The 18,812-nt window shown below is 35.1% G+C and overlaps 2 protein-coding genes across 2 annotated transcripts; one reads left to right on the top strand and one right to left on the bottom strand.

Moving 5' to 3' along the window:
• Window positions 1-807: 807 nt before the first annotated feature.
• On the bottom strand, window positions 808-9,225 carry LOC138308359 (mediator of RNA polymerase II transcription subunit 4-like). Its single transcript, XM_069249350.1, has 6 exons — window positions 9,099-9,225; window positions 7,709-7,830; window positions 7,278-7,393; window positions 2,492-2,636; window positions 1,748-1,903; window positions 808-1,012 (listed from the first exon to the last, which is right to left on the bottom strand). Exons 1-6 carry the CDS (start codon window positions 9,182-9,184, stop codon window positions 822-824), a joined length of 816 nt encoding a protein of 271 aa, XP_069105451.1. The 5' UTR covers window positions 9,185-9,225; the 3' UTR covers window positions 808-821.
• On the top strand, window positions 9,202-17,769 carry LOC138308360 (eukaryotic translation initiation factor 4E type 2-like). The gene is made up of 7 exons (XM_069249351.1): window positions 9,202-9,323; window positions 11,072-11,171; window positions 12,737-12,865; window positions 13,067-13,171; window positions 14,547-14,699; window positions 14,963-15,099; window positions 15,924-17,769. Exons 1-7 carry the CDS (start codon window positions 9,304-9,306, stop codon window positions 15,964-15,966), a joined length of 687 nt encoding a protein of 228 aa, XP_069105452.1. The 5' UTR covers window positions 9,202-9,303; the 3' UTR covers window positions 15,967-17,769.
• Window positions 17,770-18,812: the final 1,043 nt, after the last annotated feature.

Below are 18,812 nucleotides of genomic sequence, written 5' to 3'. Positions count from 1 at the left end.
TCGAAAAGTCACTGTCAACTCATATGTCTTGCTAGAAAGTCACCTTCAACTCATATGTTTAGCTAGAAAGTCACCATCAACTCATATGTCTTACTAGAAAGTCACCATCAACTCATATGTCTAGGTAGAAAGTCACCATCCACTCATATGTCTAGCAATTAGCACAGTTCTAAAAATTCTACGTGGGAATGTAACATGGACATAGCCAGTCGGAAGGATCTTAAGGATTCCTTTAATATAAATCAATTTCTTTGCATTCGGAAGCGATTTTGACGGGAAAGGTTTTTTTCCTATTTCATAAGAAATGATACTGGATATATCAACACCATTTAACCGACTTTAGCCTTCCTTTGCTAGACTATTCACTTTAAATGTCAATTTTTACATATCATATTTCGTTTGGTCTTCCTAATTACGAAAAGATGATCCTCCTGAAAATAACTGCTAAAGGAAACATACATTATATAGACATGATCCTATTTTAGTACAAATAGTACCTTGAACAAGTGTGTGTATTGTTGATTTAGTGGTGTCTACATGACGGTTATTCATACAATATTTAGAAAATACAATTAATGCACTCATATTTAGCGCACAATTTCTGGCATGAAAAGGGTTAAAATAGGATTAATGCTAATTTATATGTTTACAGTGACACCAGTCAAAGTTAAGGAAGTCATGGGGTAGTAATGTCAATTTACCTGGTAGACTAACAATCAGGTAAAACATTTAAATACACAATTCAATATCCATTCTCAACAGAACACAATCATTTAGTTCACAATTAAAAACACTGTCAAATCTACAGACAATAAATAATTTTATTCATCACTTGATGAACTGCTTGACGAGTCACTGGACATAAATCCCACATCCTCGTTCTCCTTATTATGTCCCTTTATCTCCGTCAAGAAACCTGACGCACCTCCACTTCCTGTGGACAACGAATGATGTAGCTCCGGTGCTGGTTGCCATGACGATACTGAGGAAGGTGTACTTGCAGATGTTGGCTCTGTGTGATAAAAACAAACAAGAGTAGAGTGATATGTGGATGCAAGAATTAGCTTAAAACATTGAATACATCTGGCTTGTAAACTTTGTTACATCTACCAAGTCATTCTATTCTACATTTGATAAAATTTTGAAATATCAAAGTATCGTTTAAAGTAAGGAGAGACAGTGTCAAAGTTTGTACCATATCAAAGAAATTTCTATTGCAATAAAACAACATATCTGTTTTCATGTTTTTAGTTAGCAATAAATTGTATCTTATTGCCATGAGAAAAATAAGATTAATAGTTATACATGTTGAGGCCTTTAGGAAACCTTGAGTGTGCCTATCAATCTTCTCAAGCTGAACTTATACAACCACTTTGTATGTTTAAGTTTAACTACCCATTGACATTTATACAAACATACATAGGTGATCTGACAGGAAATATTAGGTAAAGTGTATCTGTATATTATCTAGGTTGCCAAAACAAACCATAACCCAACAACAGTATCAACATGAATATATCGCAGTCTCCCCAAACACACCCTTGCACAACTTACATGCAACACACCTCATACAAGGGAGACCGTTTTTACATGACCATAGCTGTTAATAGGACGTTAATTAATCAAACAAACAAACCTCATCCAAACACCACCGAAAAATTATTTTAATCTGATCAATGCCCAACACTCATTATTTATTAAAGTGCTGTCCGCTGGTCCCACATATTTTCCTGAGAACGACCCTTACCTCCTAATACTGCGGATGTCCTGTTACTGGACATCGGTTCTCCGTACGACCCCTGTGACTGTAACTGCTGACCATTCATAGGCAAGTCACCACTGCATTTCCCAAGGAAACCCAGTCTCATCTCAAAGTCAGTGGGGTAGGGCCTCCTGGGATCACCTAGGATAAACATTACAGTAAGCTGTCAGACCAGTTTGTAAAGACAATCAAAAGAACAATACAATAGCTTATGTAGAATTTTAGGGTTTTGTGCACTTTTCTTGATGATGCTTGACACCACACAACAAAATGTTCAGATGCTAAATAAAATTTTTATCTTGAAGACGAGTTAAGTCAATGTGTGTTGAAGTAGGCCACTAAGAGCCCTAATTTATTAGTTTTAGTAGCCAGTTGGTGGTTGATAGCAGCTTTCAGTATTGTATATAAAGACAGGGATATACCATTCCTCTGTATATTGACCCATCACACCTGAACTGCTAACCTTGGCAAATTTCTTACAAGGGAAAATATTGTTTGTATTAGTTTATCTAATTTGACAAAGAAATGATATGATTACAAGTAAAATATTTAGATTAACTTTTTACTGTTAGAAATAAACAAAAGTGAACATTTCTCCCCATGAAGAAGTATCAAAGGGGAAATTGCAAAATGATCTCCTCGCAAAATTAAACAACTATACCGTATAGAAACTGAACAATTCAGTAGCTACATTTAGGAAACGATATATGATTTACTAAAGACATTTACCAGGAGTCCATGTTGGTGGGGAAGCTACAGCATTACTGGCACTGATTCTGTGGGCAAATTTGATTAATTCCTCTGACGCTATGGTCTGGTTATTAGCTTGTCTTATGGCTTCTAGTTTCTGTTTGGCTTGGTAAATAGCTGTGGACTGTAAAATCAACATTTCAATTAGACATGATAATTAGTTCAAGTTGTCATGAAAATGTGACAAGACAAAAATCCTCCAAGGGTTACTATCACTGTCGTTATATCAATCCATGTACTATGTCATAGTAAAACTGAAGGCTCTGTGTGTGATAACAGTTAAGACAGGTAGTTTGATCCATTGATGTACATTAACAAAGTATAACAGTACACTATCAACCCTTTGAAGTTGGAGGTCACTCTCTACCAATCTTCAATGAATTTCCTGATATTTAATGTAAAGTTTCCTACGTAACTTTAATTTCAAATAATCACTCTAAAAGATCATTTATATCCTGTGTAACCTATATTAACTTTCATTTAGTTGGTGAAACTTTTGGAAATGCAGGTGCTGAAAGTTCTAGATTATTGTGTCATTATTCAGAATCTAGCTGTTGCAAGAAAATCATTTCAGACAAAGGTTGTTTTTTCACAAGAAAAAGGCAACATACTGGATATAAATAGTATGCGAATGTTATTTTTTTTGTTCTTTTGATTTAATTGCAGTGTTGAATTCAAAAGGCATGATTACTTTGATTTTGAAATTATTTTGGTTTTGAATAACACATTTCCTTTTAATCATAACAGGAAAGGGGAGGCAACTCTTTTAAAAGGTATCAGAGAGCTTTACTTGCGGCCCAATGGGCCTCAAAGAACACAGTGCTCTAATAAATCTACATTACATATGTTGTAGGGTTAAATATGTGTATTTATCACATAATCCGCCTGATATCCAGTGATTTTGCCACTAGTGTAATATGACCTGGAGTGATTCTCATTGGCTGGAAATTCATTATGACGTCAGACAGAAACAATCTATCTGCTGATTTTTGGAATACATTTTGACGTGAAATTCTTTCTTATTTAGGTATTTCACTGCAGTGTACCCGATCTGGAGTGGACACTTCAAGATGGCAGCCGGTTCAGAACGAAAAAGGTAGGTGTCATTTACAAAGTGAGGTTTCTGCAGAAATATGGAGCCGATTTTTTTAATAGCAAGGCTAGATTTTGAAAGAATTTGACAAGGAACACGCACTTCCATTCCTCTGGATCCATCATTACGTTTTATGGTTGTATCACTGCTCAGAAGTAGGCGTAAGTTGCGATTTTAAAATCGAAGCGTAACAATCATTGTAAACATGCAATTTTCGGACGTTTTGATGCTTATGTACCAAATGTTTCACAAAATGGCGTTTCTACTTAATTCTGCCAAAGCACAACTCATTTGGTCAACTGATTAATTAGTTATCAATGTTTAAACAATTTCGCATTGACATGGAGTGGACCCTGAAAATTTATGATCTTTTAATCACGGAGTGGACTCGAAATTTTGGGTACGGAGTATACTTTTTGGATACAGAGTGGACACATTTGGATACGGAGTGGACAATTGTAAATGATAATAATTACATCCATTCATGTGCACGGTATGATATTCATATGACTTGCATTAAATTACTTTCGTTTTACGATAATTGTATTAATTAATAATTGATGTTTGTAGGGACCATGAGTTCTATGCAGTAGAAAGGGCAAGAGGTGCGAGGTAACGAAGAAAAGGAAACGTGAGCAAGCCAGATGAACCTTCAAGAAAACCGCTTTTTAGTTAGGGAATTTCACCGAGCCCACGACACCAAAACCCTTTCACATGTTAGACGTGGACTCCATCTTTAAGACTGTGAATGAGTGTATTTAGGTCCAAATCGCAAAGACAGCGATACTTTTTTGTGAAAAACAATAATCAGTGTTGATCGATGCTATGAAAGAATAAAACAATTTCACTTGTAAAACAACTTGGTTTCTTTATCAAGTAAATCAACATACATGAACATGAATGATTATGATTTTTGCACAACAGCACCTAACCGAAAAAAACTTATCAGAGAACTTTCTCTTCTTGAGTCATTAAAAACTCTGTTAAATATTTCGTAAAACTATGAAGTAATAAAATATTTCAAAGCCATGCTAAAGTATATCATTATGATTTAGTGATTCACTATTAATTGTGATGACAGTATGAACACTTTAATGCTTCCTGTCAGTGGCTTTCCATGTGCCTTTTGAGATTACAATTGCCCAGTCCACTCCGTATCCAAAAAGTATACTCCGTACCCAAAATTTCGAGTCCACTCCATGATTAAAAGATCGTAAATTTTCAGGGTCCACTCCGTGTCAATGCGAAATTGTTTAAACATTGATAACTAATTAATAAGTTGACCAAATGAGTTGTGCTTTGCCAGAATTAAGTAGAAACGCCATTTTGTGATATACATGATGAATCATTCAGTATATAAGCATCAAAACGTCCGAAAATCGCATGTTTACAATGATTGTTACGCTTCGATTTTTAAATCGCAGCTAACGCCTACTTCTGAGCAGTGATACAACCATAAAACGTAATAATGGATCCAGAGGAATGGATGTGCGTGTTCCTTGTTAAATTATCTCAAAATCTAGCCTTGCTATGGAAAAATCGGCTCCTTATTTCTGCAGAAACCTCACTTTGTGTGCGACACTTACCTTTTTTGTTCCGAACCGGCCGCCATCTTGAAGTGTCCACTCCAGATCGGGAACACCTCAGTGTATATGTAGTTATGTGATGAAAAGTATCTTAAATTTGTGTTCATTTCATATGAGATTTTATGAAACTCGTGTCAAAGTTTTAATTTTTGCTTGCCAAGGCTTGCAAAAATTAAAACTTCTTAGACACGTTTCATAAAATCTCATATGAAATGAACACTCATGTAAGATCCTATATATATTGTCACGTGTTCCATATATGTGGATCACTGTTTACAGTGAGTGTGATCTGTTTACTTGTGTGTCTATTTATAGTATGTGTCCATGTGCGTCCAGTAGTTATGTACAGTGAACCCGCAATAATCCGTACGCCGATAGTCCGGAAAACTCACAATCCGGACGGAAATGTCAGGGAACGAATTTCCATAACGTTATTTATACTCACTAGTCCGGAAATTCGTTTTCCGAATCCAGAACTCAATTTTGGGAACGGAATGTAATTTTCGTTAATAAATTCCCGCAATTTGTTGTCGACACATGCCGAGAAAATCCAAGGCCAGCTACATTCATGTGTACAATACACACTATCACTTGACACTGAGTGGGTTGTCATAACGACGGCTGCCAGGTCATAGCCACGGGCATTTACCTGAACACCTTTCACACGGGTACATGCAGTCATGTAACGGTTCATTGGTTTTCTTTAGGAGATCAAACTTAAGTGCTAAAATTAAGATACGCAATATTATTTTAGCCACACGCTTTTAAACATGCAGTTTGAGCTTGGGTACGGGTACGTCTGCTGTAGATACCTTATTTGTTTCGCATGCAGAATATATCGCTTTGAGTATCGAATACAATATAGTGAGATAATACTCACAAAATTAATAAAGAGTTTTAAATGTATGTGAATATATTCGAATTCATCGTCTGTGGTATAAGATATAAAGGCTACGGCACATGCCATTTACACGTGTGTGACATTGTGCACAAAGTTAGATGTGAACAGGCGCGTGGTTGTTACATACGTTTTTTAAATCAGAAAGCAATTTAAGACTTGTAGAAATGGTCACTAAAATCACACATTATACAAAATAATATTTATATGAGTTTATAAAATGTTCACAACTTTTTTTTTCATAGTTTTTTATGCCAAGAACTCTGATGATATTGATCTTTTGTTAGGCAATTTGCCGTACGACAGATGAAGGGTGGAATACGTAGCAATATGCATACATAGTACACAATTAACAATGGCTTTTGGTTTCGTATTTTGAAAAAGAAATACGTTTATTTAATATTCTTAACGTAATGATATAAAAATACCTATAAAACATATCAAAAGAAGTATTAATTGTAATACACGTACATTACATAAAAGCCTATCATCGATTACAAGGTCAAGGGGAGTAACTCGTACCTGACAATTTAATTGACGAAGAACATGGAATTCAGCGGTCCGGAAAACTCGTAATCCGGACGGTTTAGGCTGGGAATGAAGGTGTCCGGATTATTGAGGGACCACTGAAATGTTATGTCTATTTTTACCTGTAACCTGTTCGTCCAGTTGTGTCCAGGTATGTATGGATGTGTCAGCTAAAGCATGAGAGTTCACACGTGAAAAGGGGCCTGTTTGTATGTGTATTTAAGTGGTGTGTAAGAGGGGAGCGGCGCATTAGCCAGGGAGATGAAGGGTGAAATCTACAGGTTTACGTCGGACAACATATTAAACGAGACGTTTATCTGGACTACGTCACCATGATAGTCAAAGGTATGTTCTTCATAATATAGATAATATATTGAACGCGGAATATTCAAATAATTGTATGTACGCGGTCTAAATAATTGCTATTTCAACTGTGTGTATTGTTGAACAATATATCTATACAAAGGCTTTTGTATTGACAGGGGTTCAATTTTTGACCCAGTAATCTGTGTGGCGATGCTCCTGAAGTAATAAAAAAGATAGATAGAAGCAGCTATTTTTCTTGTTTCATTCACCTATCACACCTATACACTCACTGTAAAGCATTGACTGGTTAGCTTCCTAATAACGTTAATACAAAAAAAAAAAAAAAAAAAATACCAATATAGTTTCTGCTTCTTTGAGATTCTTTTGAAGATTCCTAATATCTGCATCACGTTTGTCTACTTCTGTTTTCAGTTCATCTACTGTTTTCTGTATCTCTGCTTGCTCTGCAGCTGTACAATACAAAAATATATATATTGGTAATTGTTTGATTGGATGTCAACTTAATTTTTGTGATTAGTGTGTTTCTATTTTTTAAAGTAAAAGGCCCATGGACCCACAACCCAACAACTTTATATATCTAAGTCCCAGTCTTCAAGGCCCCTTTGATAGCATTCTGATCTATCTAATTTAGTTATTCATTTCACTTAGAAAAAACGTAGAAAAATTATCATTTGTTTACAAATGAATTAAATAAAGATCATTCATTTGATTTTAGGAAAACTAAACTTTAAAAAAAATATACAAAACAATGTGAAGTACACTACCTATTTTAAGATTCTCCTTGATTTCCTTATCTTTTAAGACCAATAGTTCCATCAATTTTTGTGTTTCAGGCGCATCAGCTCGCTGTTGTTGTTTTGGTGTGCTCATCAATTCAAAAATTTCCCTATTCAAAGGAGGAAAACAAGCATTTTAAATTCTAAATGAAGTATAATCCTTCATACATGTAAAGTGTTGTCGTAACTGAATTAATACGTATATATATGGTAACCTATAATTACATAAAGATTTTAACATTCCAGAAATTAACATTCATCATGCATTGTTTATAATTTCATTACCGAATTTCACCTAATAAGCACATGTTTCCTTTTTTGGAAGCCTCAATGTCATATACATGTACCTTAAATTGAATTGCAACGAACGAACGAAAAACTACTTTCTTTTGCAAATTGATTTAAGATTACTTTGTGCCATCAATTTGCTCCCTCTCATTATTTGTCAATTATTTTAGCATCCTGGCCTGGTTGCTCATTTGGTCAAATATGGGTAAATAATTTTAGGCAAAGCCAATCTGAGAGTGCAGCAGAACCCTAAATCCATTGGTTTTTTTTTTTTTTTTTTATAAACTGTTACCAAATAGTAATATATGATTGCAATTAATGCAGTTTAGATGATTTTGATGACAAGTAAATATAGAAAGGTTTCCAGCGACGTAACAGTAATCTCCCTTGATCCATAAGCCAACTGGTCTCTTGTAGTGTCATGTGTCTCGTTCTTATTCAAGTCATTGTTTATTGTGTATTATTTTACTGTACTGCTAAAATCCATCTTTTATATTAGAAACATGGCCTTGCTGAATTCCTGGCATTGAGTTTATAACAAGAAAAGCAATTTTAGCGTAGATTATCATTAGTTGTCTTCTACTTTCACTTCATCAAAAAATATGTGACCCCGAGACATCTCTACCACAAGAGTTTGCTTTGCATTTGGCCCGTTCTGTCTGTGCTCTCTATATTATATCAGTTAATCTTGTTTTATCTAACTGTAGAAAGTGGCAAGTTTGAAACATGGAGGAAAACTGACAACACAGAGAAAATCTCCAACCTACAGTCGATACTGGCTTAGCTTTTTATTAATATTAATTTAGATCTATTAGTTTTAAATAACAGGGGATGAACATGTATAGAAATTGTCAGAAGAAGCATAAGAAATTTTGACAATTCGACAATATCCTCTGGTAATCCTGTACTAAAATATTCCTCGTTTCTAAACATCACAATAACATTTTCTAATATGACAATGGACTTCAATGGCCAGACTAAAAGGAACCCTGTGCTTTCCTGAAAAAAGGTAATTGCTATTTAGGTAAATGTTGTTTGTTCACTTAACGGAATAAAATAATTATGTACTTGTGACTTTAAATAACCTTACTTAGATATTATTTCGGTATCTTCTATAAGCTGCAGTAGCATCTGTTTGGTGCTGATTGCCGCCATATTTGCTTTCCTTGAGTCCATAAACCAATCATGTTTCAGATGATGGAATCGCAAAGGAAGTGAGAACCGCTCAGCCAATCAGTGATAAGCTAACATTCACCATTTCAGAGGAGCAGTGTGTTCCGGAGTAAACACAGAAAATGAACAACAAATTCGATGCGTAAGTTTCCATTTTAATATCTTAATTTGCAATCATTTGTAGCACATGCGTGACAGGCTGGTATTTCTCTCTCTTGATATTGCTATACTATCTGGCTAGACCAATAGATCGCTGTTACTTGACGGCAAACATTTAGCCCTCAGGTGCTTGTCGGCGATCACTCCGCGAGAGACTGCCAGATTCTGCTCGGTTGAGTGAACTCAGTTTGTGACGTCACAATGTGCGATACGCTTACATTTATGAGGTCGTGCTATCCTTTTCGATTTTGTTTATTAAAATAATACCTTCGATAAATTTGTCTGGTGAAAGATATAATGTAAGGTAAGTTTTTTTAGAGACATTAAAAAAATGAGCATATCACTTATTGTTCAAAAAATGTATTCCTCTAGATCTGTGCCAAATTAAATCGGTGTAACCAATGAAAGAACAGCGTTGTTGTCTATGCTCAGACACGTGGTAGCTTATGAGAGTTTTGGGAGAAACTTTTGACTCTGTGTAACTTGCCGGCAGAGCTATAACGGGGTCAGATCTGAACATATGGTGTTTTGAAATAGAGAGACAACATTATCAAAATTAACGTGGAACAAAAATCGTTAAGATGAAGCCAGAAAATCAACAAAACAGGTTTGATCAAGTTTTCTTGCTTGTTATTTACATTTAAGGTCATAAGGTTCGACAAATCAGCTGACATATTTATGAAATGAATCTTGGAGAACATTCGTTCTGAATTTGTGATAACTGATGAACTTTATTAGTATTTGATTAATGGTGCAGTATAATAGAATTTATATAAACTAAATTTATTGACAAACATAGAAGTTAAAGAACATGGTCATTAACTAAACTTGTTAAAACGACTCTTTGTCAAAACAAGTAACTCTGGTTGACCTATATAATCTTACTGATATGGTAGAGTCCTGGGTGAAGGTGGTATGATGGTCATAACACCTAGGTTGTTTTTGTTTAATCCAAAGAACAGTTTGACTGCATTTCAATTATAAATCCTGACGGATCTGCAGTTTTTAATACAGACATGTGAGCGCATTCTCGAGGCTTGTCTTCTTTCTTTCTGTATCCACAGACCTTCATGACAAAAAATTAAAGATTACCAGTACCTGGAAAAAGAAAAATCTCTAGGTCCGTCTTTAATTTATAAACTAATATTTAGGTCCAACCTGTCAAACTGTACATGTGTAATCAAAAACGGCTTTTAGTTCTGTGAAGTTTTCATCTGTTAAATATTGTGCTGGTGGCAAATTCGACCATGCAGCAATACAACACAATCTACAGTAGGTTGTTAAATAAAGTCAGAAAGGTAGCAATTAGCAAGATACCTTGAAATTCTAGATTAACATTCATATACACAGGGGTATCATTATCTTTCAGGAGAGGCGGTACAATTAAAATTTCAGGGGTACTTTTCTATGATATCTGTATGCTATCTAATATTATTTAGCCCAAATCATTCGGCACCACAGGCATAATTAACCGGAAAAATGTACCGGGTACCACCTGATAATGAAAACCCTGTATACAAATTGTTAGACTGACATCCATTGGATGAGACTAGAAATTGAGCCCTAAGCTGTTTTTCTTTTGAAATGTCAGAACTCTTACGGGTAAAGTACAATTGATCTCTTAAATCTCTCATCCTCATGTACTTAATAGGTAAAAGAAGAAGATATCTTTCTGGATTTAAGTAAACTTTCTTATTTAAAACAACTTTGAAATTGTTTTCTATATTTTAGACTTAAAACAGAAGACAGTGGGGAAGAAGAAAATGAGACTCCAGATCAAAGATATGAAGACAGAGACGACGAACTTTCTCCACGACCCCGGCCCACACCTGTAAGAATGATGATATATGGAAATAATGTAACACCATATTGTGACATATCATAAAGTGAAGAGCTTTGGAATTACAAAGTTTAAGATATTTGTCATAAACAGCAACTTCTTCAAAACTTGTTTTTTGTGCCGGCCATTGATCAATTAATAACCTGTTTACACATCTTTCAGAACATCGTACCTTCGTCATGTCTTGGCCACAACATTCGTTCAGCCATGTCGAAGCGTTTGCTTCCTGTTGATGTATTGGCTTCAGTCCCTTTTTTCACATGAATCCAGAGTCAAAACTGCCATTGTTCTCTGTTTGTTTTGACTTTTTAAAGCCAAAACAAGTCAGGGGGATTTGCCCCGGCCTTTTTGCCGCCATATTGCTACTGATACATGAGGTAGGGTCATCAAGACGCTTTACAGCAGGCAGTGATTATGCTTTTAAGCGCTTTTCTTACACAGATTAGATATGTGTAACTATTAAAAGAACCGAACACATAAAATAAATCCGGAAATATTAAGGAATTTTTTACTCGCCGTTTGGCGATACATTGTTAATTTTAACTCGCCTTTGGGAATATTTACTCGCATATGCGAGTAAATTTCTCTCAACTTTGAGGCCTGGTTTTTGACTGTATTTGGTGAAAATTATTGACATGGAGGAATGTTAGGGAGTTTTCAGTGTATTTTAGGTTTTTAATAGAAAATTTTTTGATTCCCAATGAGTTAAATTTTTTTCCCGATGATCGATTATGACATTTTCAATCGATCATTGGATCGGTCGAGGGTCATCTAGCCAGTTAATCGATTATTGCCGATCATCAATACAACACTACAAGATACCTTGAAATTCTAGATTAACATTTATATACACAGGGGTATCATTATCTTTCAGGAGAGGCGGTACCATTAAAATTTCAGGGGTACTTTTCTATGATATCTGTATGCTATCTAATGTAATTTAGCCCAAATCATTCGGCACCACAGGCATAATTAACCGGAAAAATGTACCGGGTACCACCTGATAATGAAAACCCTGTATACAAATTGTTAGACTGACATCCATTGGATGAGACTAGAAATTGAGCCCTAAGCTGTTTTTCTTTTGAAATGTCAGAACTCTTACGGGTAAAGTACAATTGATCTCTTAAATCTCTCATCCTCATGTACTTAATAGGTAAAAGAAGAAGATATCTTTCTGGATTTAAGTAAACTTTCTTATTTAAAACAACTTTGAAATTGTTTTCTATATTTTAGACTTAAAACAGAAGACAGTGGGGAAGAAGAAAATGAGACTCCAGATCAAAGATATGAAGACAGAGACGACGAACTTTCTCCACGACCCCGGCCCACACCTGTAAGAATGATGATATATGGAAATAATGTAACACCATATTGTGACATATCATAAAGTGAAGAGCTTTGGAATTACAAAGTTCAAGATATTTGTCATAAACAGCAACTTCTTCAAAACTTGTCTTGTTTAATACACATTTCCTATATAATTTTAGCACAAAAAGGATATTGACATAATTACCTTGATACATAAGTATTTTGATTGTTTTCTAACTTTACAGAAACCAGGACCAGGAGAACACCCATTACAGTTTAATTATGCAGTTTGGTTTTCGCGGAAAGCTCCAGGGAAACAGTCATCAGCTTCAAGCTACAATCAGAATCTCAAACTCATCACAACTTTTGCATCTGTAAGTTTTGTTCGTTGATGACCATTTCAAAGTGAATAATATGATTTATGAATTTATACATTTTTCATACACTTACAGAGGCAACAAGATAAATATAAGATAATATAACTTGTTTTGCAATTATTGTTACAAATATTGAGAAACAATTAATTAAAACAGACTCTAAAAACACCTGCAGAGTTATGTCCCTTGTTATCCTAGGTGGAGCAGTGGTGGAATCATTACAGTCATCTAGTAAGGCCAAGCGACCTGACAGGACACAGCGACTATCACATATTCAAGGAAGGCATCCGGCCTATGTGGGAGGTTGGTATAGCATTTTTTTACAGTCCAAAAATCTCCAGAAGATAGGGTTTTACATGTGGTTATGCACATGAGAAATACAATCAAACCTGTCTATAAAGACCACCCAACGGACAGGGGGGGGGGGAATGCTCTCCATAGCAAAGTGGTCATACAGAGATCAAATTATGTTATAAATGGTCATTTGGGACGGTAATGAAAGGTATAAGATTATTACTGTTTTAAATTAATATTAATAGTGCAAATGTCTTAAATTATCGGCCTATTGTCAGCGTGCCCCGTTACGTACAGGTGTACGTGATTCACGCATCAAAAGTAATATGCATGTACACAAATTGGAGGCCGAGGGTACACTGCACGTACGATAAAATGGGTGTAAAAGCTAATGAAATGGGTGTAAAAACTGAAAACAGTTGTTATTTATAATTATATACACATGTATTAAAATTTTCAGAAGAAATGACGAGACAACATCGTCCTGATCTTTCTATAAGCTGGTTGCTACTGGCAATTGCCCTACAGTTTGATTGGCTGATCATGACGACCCATCGATCTAGGTTATTTCCTAACCTGAATAATGTTTTGCTATTTGATTATGGGCACTATCACACACTAAAGATCGTAAGGCGTAACACCAGTGGTGTTTACTTGTCCGATGTTGTAAACATGGAGCCGTCTAAAAAGTGTACAATTAGCGATTTCTTTGTGAGTCCTTCTACCAACAAAATATTAAATGCTTCATGATTGTTTAAATTTTGGTTGTACCCCAAGATTTATGCTTGTACCCCTAAAATTTTCAGAGGAGGGGTACACTTTACCCCTGATGAGAGAACGTCAGGGGGCACGCTGTATTGTTTCTGTTTCCATGTACCTGAGGATGGCTAACAGGCTGAAAATTTATAAAAGAAGAAAAAGTTGTATTGATATTTACTAGCTAGCTGGCTACTAACTTTTATTGTAGAGTTATCTCCCTTGCAGGAAGGTATCAATTGTGACGTCATTATTTCGTGAGTGAAGCTCAGATGGTTTTCTCTGAAAACAATGACTTAATGATTGCAAACACATGAAGTCACTATATATATCAATACCTGGGCTGTTTTTGATTATACAGTTTGACTGGTTGGACATAGTTGTTCGTTTATTAATTAAAGACGGACCTGGTGATTTTATATTGTTTTTAGACGAGCCTTGACAAAGCCCTCACAGGCCTGTATCAAAAATTGCAAGTCCGCCAGGATTTATACTTGAAATAATGACTTTTACCAACGGTCAAACCAGTTGTTTCAAATAAACGAAAACGGCCCTATCCACAAGGGAAGATAATTCTTTATTTCAATACATTATGATGTATTCTTTAATGATCTACAATTGACTTCAGGACACTGCTAATAACAAGGGAGGTAAATGGATTGTACGTCTAAAGAAAGGCCTAGCGTCACGATGCTGGGAAAATTTAGTATTGGCCATGCTCGGGGAACAGTTCATGGTCGGGGAGGAAATCTGTGGAGCTGTGATCTCGATTAGATATCAGGTAGATGGGATACTGATATTAAAGTGTGGAACTACACATTGTAGAATGATGACAGAATATGTTTTATACCTGTGATGTACTGCTTTGATTTAAAATTTCTTGTGTGAAACTTTGACTGGTTTAATATCTTGTATGATTCACAGCTTATTGAAATATGAAGACTGTTTTATATTTATTTGATATCTATGATGTTCTGCCATTGTCTTTGATTGCAAATGTCAAATGGAAAAATGTCATATTTATTACAACATGATTTATTACAGGAGGATATTTTAGCATTATGGAATCGGACGGCTAGTGACACTGTTACAACGTCAAGGATCCGTGATACTCTCAAACGTGTCCTCAATCTGCCTCCTAACACGATCATGGAATATAAGACACACAATGACAGTATGAAGTAAGTATAGTCAGAAGAATTAGTGAAAGAAAGAAAGATGGAAAGAGAGAAAGTTGCTTTTAAAAATAACGCAAAATAATAGTATGTGGTAAGTATAAAGAAAGAGAAAGAAAGAGTGAAGGAGATATAGAAAAGAGAATGAAAGTTGCTTTTAAAAATAGCTCATAATGGTTTAAAGAAATTATAGTCTAAAGAAAGAGTAAAGGTAAAAAACGATGGAAAGAAAGAGAAAGAAGAAAAATATAGAAAGAGGAAAGAAGGACAGTTGCTTTTAAAAATAGCTCATTAATGAAGGTACGAAGTAGGTATAGTCTAAAAATGAGGGGGAAAAATATGGAAAGAAAGAAAGTTGCGTTTTAAAAATAACGCATACTGTTAATGACAGTATGAAGTAAGTATATTCTAAAGAAAGAGTGAAAGAAAAAACAAAATGGAAAGAAAGAGGAAAAAGAAAGCAATATGAAAGAAGGAAAGTTTCTTTTAAAAATAACACATAATGACAGTATGATTTAAGTATGTGGATTTAAGTATAACCAATGGAATGAGGACCAATGGAATGAGGACAGAAAGAAAGTTTCTTTTAAAAATAGCTCATAATGAAAGTATAAAGAAGTACAGTTTAAAGAAAGAGTAAAAGAAAGAAAAAGATGGAAAGAAAGAGAGAAAAAAAGAAAGAATGCTGGTATGATTTAAGTACATGTAAAGTCTAAAAAGAAAACAAGTTGCTTTAAAATGTAGCATATAATGACCATATGCAATGTCTCTAAGCATGCTCCTGTCTAAGATTAACAATATTTTAATGTTTTTATTCTTTATCTTTTCAGAGACAATTCAAGTTTCAGAAATACAGACATTTTCATGCGGTGACAGAAACGGCTGTAACTTGACATTTAACTGTGACCAAAGATGGCACCATGACATGTTCTGTAGTCCATTATTGTATTATCAGAGATGTTGAGATGTGATCAGCAAGGTTACAGCAGATGGATACGGACAGTGTTCTGTACACACACAGGAGGAGCACAGTGCAACAACATGTGGATGTTTTAACAGGCAAACATGGTCACAACGCACACAAATGCATAATTCCTGGCAATATTTATACATGTTCATGTGCCTCGGCAATATTCGTGTTCATGTATCTCGCAGCTTCAGAAGTAAAGCCCGTCTCATCAAGCTTGTGTAAAGGCTAAAATGTGACTTGAAAACATGGACTTTGTGGAGTGTCCTGGCACATTGTAAACCAATGCAGTGACTTCAGTATTCTTAATAACATAACAAGGTCTTTCTAATAGTGATTTATAGGACTGTAAGATATGGAAACTAGATGTTGGTCTTGTCTTGATGTCTATTCATCAGAATTTAAAACAACCAATATTTGATCTGAAAAAAATATTTACCTGATAGATATGTGTATTGTTACAGCCGTGCTACCCCAACTGAGAACGACGCATGTATATAAACCCCTACTGCTCTACCGCTAACTTGTATCGATGTAATAACTAGCTTCACTCATTCAATACATCAATACAAGTTAGCGGTAGAGCAGTAGGGGTTTATATACATGCGTCGTTCTCAGTTGGGGTAGCACGGCTGTAAATCTTTCTACAAAGACCAATCAAGGGACACAGAAAATTGGCCTTTATTGCCAAATGGTCTTTATACACAGGTCCCGTTCATTGTATTGCAATGGATCATTTGGGACTCCAGGAAAGTGGTCTTAATAAGCAGGGCAGGTGGTCTGTATACAGAGGTTGTCACAAAGACAGGTTTACTATACTTCATTTCTACTGTAATTATATTAAATGCATTTATTACTGAATCAGTCAACGTAATAATATAAATTGTTCAGGCAGATGTTACATTGCAAGTAGTGGTTATTAAAGTATCAGGTACTTTGAAAAATGACTTTCGCAAACTGATATAACACTCAGCCTACCTTCAAACATCGCATACTTTTTTAAGTTATATTGGGCAGTTGCATTTGTTAAAACATTGGAGTTTCTGTCAGTAAATTTAATACAGATGTATAAATGCTCTCTGTTGCCATATTTGATGAGTTGAAGCGTTGGTGTTGATATTCAAACTTTCCTATATGATTCTGTTTTGGCTCTCAGGGGGATATTTGGACTTTGCATATTACATCAAGTAATTATATATAATCTGCTCTTACAGATATAACTCAATTGTAATGTCATTAGTTTACAAATAAAAATTACATTACTTTCTATGAAAATATGTTTACCCATAAAATAAGGGCAGATAACTCTGTAATGTGTTTCTTGGCAACTTTTATTATATGACAATGTCAACCAGGTGATTGTTTTTTTGAATTTGAATAAGTTTTGACAAAGCCTTTCAAAAACAGGTTACTTATCAGTGTCATGTACGTGTACACCTGAAATATCAATATATTGATTGATGCATTATGAACTGATGTGCTGCTGTTGTCTTGAGAGAGCAAAAGTGCAGGACTCCCTTGAGTAAAAGTTAGCTCCCTTTAGCCTTAGATGACAAGTCTCTGTGATATAAAAACAACACACTGATAATTACTTCTTCACTACCTTATGGCATGGATACATGTGGACACATGTTTTAAACACTGTCCAAAATTAATGTTGTTGAAATGATGTTGTTTTATCCAAAAAATAAAATTTTATATGAAAACAGTTTTGTTTCCATTGCTTCATTTTTAGGTATTGATGGAGAGCCGACACCTGGTTGAACTGAGTAACAAAACTTGGTAACAGGATTTTAAAACTGACTTTATCACTCAAATTTCAATTTATTAGCCCACCATCATCAGATGGTGGGCTATTCAAATGGCTTTTTGTCCGTGGTCCATCGTCCGTCCATCCGTCCGTTAACAATTCTTGATATGGCCAGGCAGCCATCTTGGATTTTGATAGCTAAAGTTTGTTATCGCTATTTCTCAGAAAGTATTGAAAGGATCTGCTTCAAATTTCATATGTAGGTTCCCCTAGGAACCTGGTTGTGCACATTGCGTTTTGGGACCAATCGGTATACAAGATGGCCGCCAGGCCGCCATCTTGGATTTTGATAGTTAAAGTTTGTTACTGCTATTTCTCAGAAAGTACTGAAGCGATCTGTCTCAAATTTTATGTGTAGTATTTTCGTTTAAAAAAAAAATTTTATGTTTAAAAAGTAGAGAAAAGATCCATCTTTCTATTGTCAGACATAGATCATTCTTTGGTGGGCGCCAAGATCCCTCTGGGATCTCTTGTTTCTAAGATTATTTAGTTTACTTTTGATACTTAAAAGAGAAAAAAATTAGTTTTTATGGAGGCGCAGCCTGCCATCATGTAATCACTCTGGTTTTCAATTATCACCGGAACACTATACCTTGGTAATCCTATCGACAGTTTCCGGAACTACGGGAGATAACTTTACACTGTGTATTGCAACGTACGTTGTGTATTATACAGCAGTCAGAGGTTCTCCGTTTATTACATGTTTCAGTCACATTATAATTTCCCACTTAATGACTTTAGACTTATTTTCAATGTTACAATTAGTTATTAGTTATTCTCACCGAAAGTGTGTCTCAATATCGGTACTAATACTAGTGAGTGCGCTGCATCTAGATCTGTTAGCCTTACTAACCTACGGCAGACTAACTTGCAAACCGCGAATCTAACAGTAATTGCATATAAACTTGTTTGTAAGTAAAAATAATTCAACTGACAATAAAT

The sequence above is a fragment of the Argopecten irradians genome, chromosome 14 (genome assembly GCF_041381155.1).
Source record: "Argopecten irradians isolate NY chromosome 14, Ai_NY, whole genome shotgun sequence".
NCBI lineage: Eukaryota > Metazoa > Mollusca > Bivalvia > Pectinida > Pectinidae > Argopecten > Argopecten irradians.
The sequence above is the reverse complement of the archived record's forward strand: the minus strand, read 5'-3'. Positions and strand labels throughout refer to the sequence as shown.

Coding starts and splice junctions, on each gene's coding strand:
- LOC138308360 (XM_069249351.1), top strand. CDS start 9,304: ATGAACAACAAATTCGATGC. Junction 9,324..11,071: donor ATGAACAACAAATTCGATGC/GTAAGTTTCCAT, acceptor TCTATATTTTAG/ACTTAAAACAGAAGACAGTG. Junction 12,866..13,066: donor TCATCACAACTTTTGCATCT/GTAAGTTTTGTT, acceptor TTGTTATCCTAG/GTGGAGCAGTGGTGGAATCA.
- LOC138308359 (XM_069249350.1), bottom strand. CDS start 9,184: ATGGACTCAAGGAAAGCAAATATGGCGGCAATCAGCACCAAACAGATG. Junction 2,637..7,277: donor AAGAAGCAGAAACTATATTG/GTATTTTTTTTT, acceptor TTGATTTTACAG/TCCACAGCTATTTACCAAGC. Junction 1,904..2,491: donor CCCACCAACATGGACTCCTG/GTAAATGTCTTT, acceptor TGTTTATCCTAG/GTGATCCCAGGAGGCCCTAC.